We start from the raw sequence: 3,974 nt of genomic DNA on the forward strand, positions 1-3,974 counted from the left end.
GACATAGAAGGTTGCGCACATTCAAACACGATGAGGTGGATTCCTTGGTTTCAGTGTTGTTCCAGAGCTGATGATGTCACGACTTGACACCCTGTGTCACCAGTTGGGACCTCCGGGCCTCTAGAGGCTGCCAACTCGAGTTCTACTTGTGCTGCCTGTGTTTTGGTTTGTACATGTGCCATTGTTTACTTCCTGTGTCTTGTCCATGTGCTTCCTCCTGTTTGTGTATGTGGCCATGTGCTCCCTTGTTGTCTGTCTCCATCCCCCACCTGTTCCCAATATCACCCTGTTAGTTTGACTTGTTTCACCTGTCCCCTCTGCTATTTAAGTTCAGTGTTTCCTGTGTCCTTTGTCGGGTCGTTACTCAACGCCAGTCCAAGTCGTGTGCTCCCAGTTGCTAGTAGCATGGTGAGAGATTTTGTTATATGTATTCCTTCTCTGCCTTGCTTCCTTGTTGTGTCTCTTTGCCGTTTTTTCGAGTCTTGCCTATTTTGATCCCCTGTGAGTTTCTGCCTTGGAGCTTCTGTGCGTTAACCTTTTTGGAAATAAAGCCTGAGTTCAACTGTATCTGGTCTGCCATTGGATCCTTTCCTGCTAAACCCTGACAGATGAGGTGGTGTGGCCAGCAGACCAATCGCGTCAGGGAGGGGGGGGGATGCTGGGAGTGGGCCAAAGTGCTCTGATCTCTGAGGACCAGTGAGGTCGTACAGATGCTTTGAGATGCCTCATTACGATGACGTGATGGGGAGGGAGAGATCATTAGCCTGGGCTGCTATTCAGATCCGCAGTGAGTGGATCATTTCGACATTCAATCAATCACACACGCGAACACACAATGCACACACACACATATACACACACAACCACATATACACATCTACACATACACATGTGGGTAAACACAGAAGCATTGAAACCCATCCACACCCAAGCACACACACACACACACACACACACACACACACACACACACACACACACACACAGCCCCCCCCCCCCCCCCCCCCCCTACACCCCCACACACACACACACCACCCTCTTGATTTAGGCCAGTGGCGGAAGGCCTGAGTTGAGCTGTCAGGATGAGAAATGTACACATTTATTAGGAGCGGTGGAGAAGGCCTGCCAGAGACTGCTGAGCTGACAACCTGAATCAGGATCGATCGCTGCGCTCCACACTAAATCTGTCACCGAGATTGAAACTTGCAAACGCTGTGCTCAGATCAGCTCGGCTCCGCTCCCTGGCCAAAACGCCTAGTTGGAGCTGATCAAGAGGGAATTTTGAGCTGGATCACAGACAACAGCAGACACACACACACACACACACACACACACACACACAGAGCCTCCATCATTACTGCACAGAGAGGAGGTAAACAAGAGAGGAGCCAGAGGGAGAATGACAGGGAAGGAGAGGGATGGAAATAGAGGAGGGTGTGTGTGTGTGTGTGTGTGTGTGTGTACGTCCATGGGTGCGTGCCTACTTTTTTTTTTTCTCTTTTAAAATCTCACTCTTATTCTCTTTCTTTCTTTTACCCCAGTCCTTTTCATTTCATCTCTCTCTCTCTCTCTCCTCTCTCTCTCTCTCATCTCTCCTCTCTCTCTCTCTCTCTCTCTCTCTCTCTCTCTCTCTCTCTCTCTCTCTCTCTCTCTCTCTCTCTCTCTCTCTCTCCTCTCTCTCTCTCTCTCTCTCTCTCTCTCTCTCTCTCTCTCTCTCTCTCTCTCTCTCTCTCTCTCTCTCTCTCTCTCTCTCTCTCTCTCTCCATCTCATCCCTCCATTCTGCGGTCTGTGCAGGATCTCAGTCATCCTCCACGTGGTTTGGCTGCGGCGTAGCTCAAGAGGAATGTGCACGGGGGCCGGGCCAGCTCCTCGCCGGGGCACAAAAACGTGGACGCAAGCAGAACTGACACCGACCCACTCTGATTCATGAGCCAAGACAAGAGAACAGAACAGAACAGAACCGAAGAGAAGGAAGACTGAGGAATCACAGAGGACAGAACCAAAGAGAACAAAGAGAAAGCAAAGAACAGACAACAGAGAACAGGACAGGACAGGTCAGAACCCAGAGATCAAAGCACTGGCACTGAGCTTCATTTTCACACAGTGTAGCGCGTAACACGAGCATCATCACACACACACACACACACACATACACACACACACACACACACACACACACACACACACACACACACTAACAGTGTAGCACGGAACACAAGCATCATCACACACACACACACACACAGTGTAGCACGGGACACAAGCATCATCGCATCATCACACACACACACACACACACACACACACACACACACACACACACACACACACACACACACACTAACAGTGTAACACGGAACACAAGCATCATCACACACACACACACAGTGTAGCACGGGACACAAGCATCATCGCATCATCACACAGACACACACACACACACACACACACACACACACACACACACACACACACACACACTAACAGTGTAGCACGGAACACAAGCATCATCACACACACAGTGTAGCACGGGACACAAGCATCATCGCATCAACACACACACACACACACACACACACACACACACTAACAGTGTAGCACGGAACACAAGCATCATCACACACACACACACAGTGTAGCACGGGACACAAGCATCATCGCATCATCACACACACACACACACACACACACACACACACTAACAGTGTAGCACGGAACACAAGCATCATCACACACACACACACAGTGTAGCACGGGACACAAGCATCATCGCATCATCACACAGACACACACACACACACACACACACACACTAACAGTGTAGCACGGAACACAAGCATCATCACACACACAGTGTAGCACGGGACACAAGCATCATCGCATCAACACACACACACACACACACACACACACAAAAACTACACGTCTACCCCCACCTGACATACACATTTATACTCAGCCCTTCCTAAATATGCCCTCCCACTCACACGTAACTGGTGACACAACAGCATCTTGCATAAAAACAACCGTTGACACGACAGCATCTTGCATGTACACAAGTGGTAAAAGCAGCATCTTGCATGTACACAACTGGTAAAAGCAGCATCATACATGTACACAACTGGTGACACAACAGCATGCTAACACATCGTAACACTAACAAAGTCACATTCCAACACCTAGTGAATGTATGTAGTGGACCCAGGAGACGGCTGCTGTTTTAGCCCGACCAGGAACAGAGATTCAACTCAGCTGCTCCTAAATCTCTCTCTCTCTCTCTCTCTCTCTCTCTCTCTCTCTCTCTCTCTCTCTCTCTCTCTCTCTCTCTCTCTCTCTCTCTCTCTCTCTCTCTCTCTCTCCTCTCTCTCTCTCCTCTCTCTCTCTCTCTCTCTCTCTCTCTCTCTCTCTCTCTCTCTCTCTCTCTCTCTCTCTCTCTCTCTCTCTCTCTCTCTCTCTCTCTCTCGACCTGAACGGACGTGCGTGAGTGAGCTGCGTGTTGAGTGTGAGTGAACAAGCTCTATTTCTATCTTTTCTCCCTTTGTTTGTTGTTTATATGCGTGTTTGTGTATTGATTTAATTTATTGGCACTTAGTTTCACAACTACTTGTAGTTTGGCGGAGTAAATAACACGTGTGTTTCCCCGTGGAGTCTGCAACCGGCGTTTGCTGGGAGTATGGCGGCCGGTGGAAGCATGGAGTTCGAAAAATTAACAAGAAAACATGGGGTAAAGGTGGAAAGTGTTGCAAGCGTGGAAGATATTAGTCTGGCAATCGGTAATATTATTGGGCACGAGAACGTGAAGTCTGCTTCACGGATGAATGGTGCGGTGGTTTTGTTTCTAAGCACGGTTCAGAAAGCCATTGAGGTAGTTGGGAAGGGATAGTAATCCATGATTCCCTCACACAAGTCCTCCCACTTAGTACCCCCTCTAAGAAAATTATACTTTCAAATGTACCCCCGTTCATTAAAGATG

The 3,974-nt window shown here is 48.8% G+C and overlaps 1 protein-coding gene across 1 annotated transcript in view; it reads right to left on the reverse strand.

The window, feature by feature from the left end:
- The window catches only part of LOC308382566 (SH2 domain-containing adapter protein F-like), a gene marked incomplete at both ends in the record, with an annotated part of 98,936 nt that overhangs the window by 85,157 nt on the left and 9,805 nt on the right, over positions 1-3,974 (reverse strand). Inside the window, 1 exon segment of the mRNA XM_080860964.1 lies at positions 1,815-1,920. Coding sequence (XP_080717090.1) covers positions 1,815-1,920 — 106 coding nt within the window.

The sequence above is a fragment of the Sprattus sprattus genome, assembly GCF_963457725.1.
Source record: "Sprattus sprattus genome assembly, contig: scaffold_48, whole genome shotgun sequence".
Lineage (NCBI taxonomy): Eukaryota > Metazoa > Chordata > Actinopteri > Clupeiformes > Clupeidae > Sprattus > Sprattus sprattus.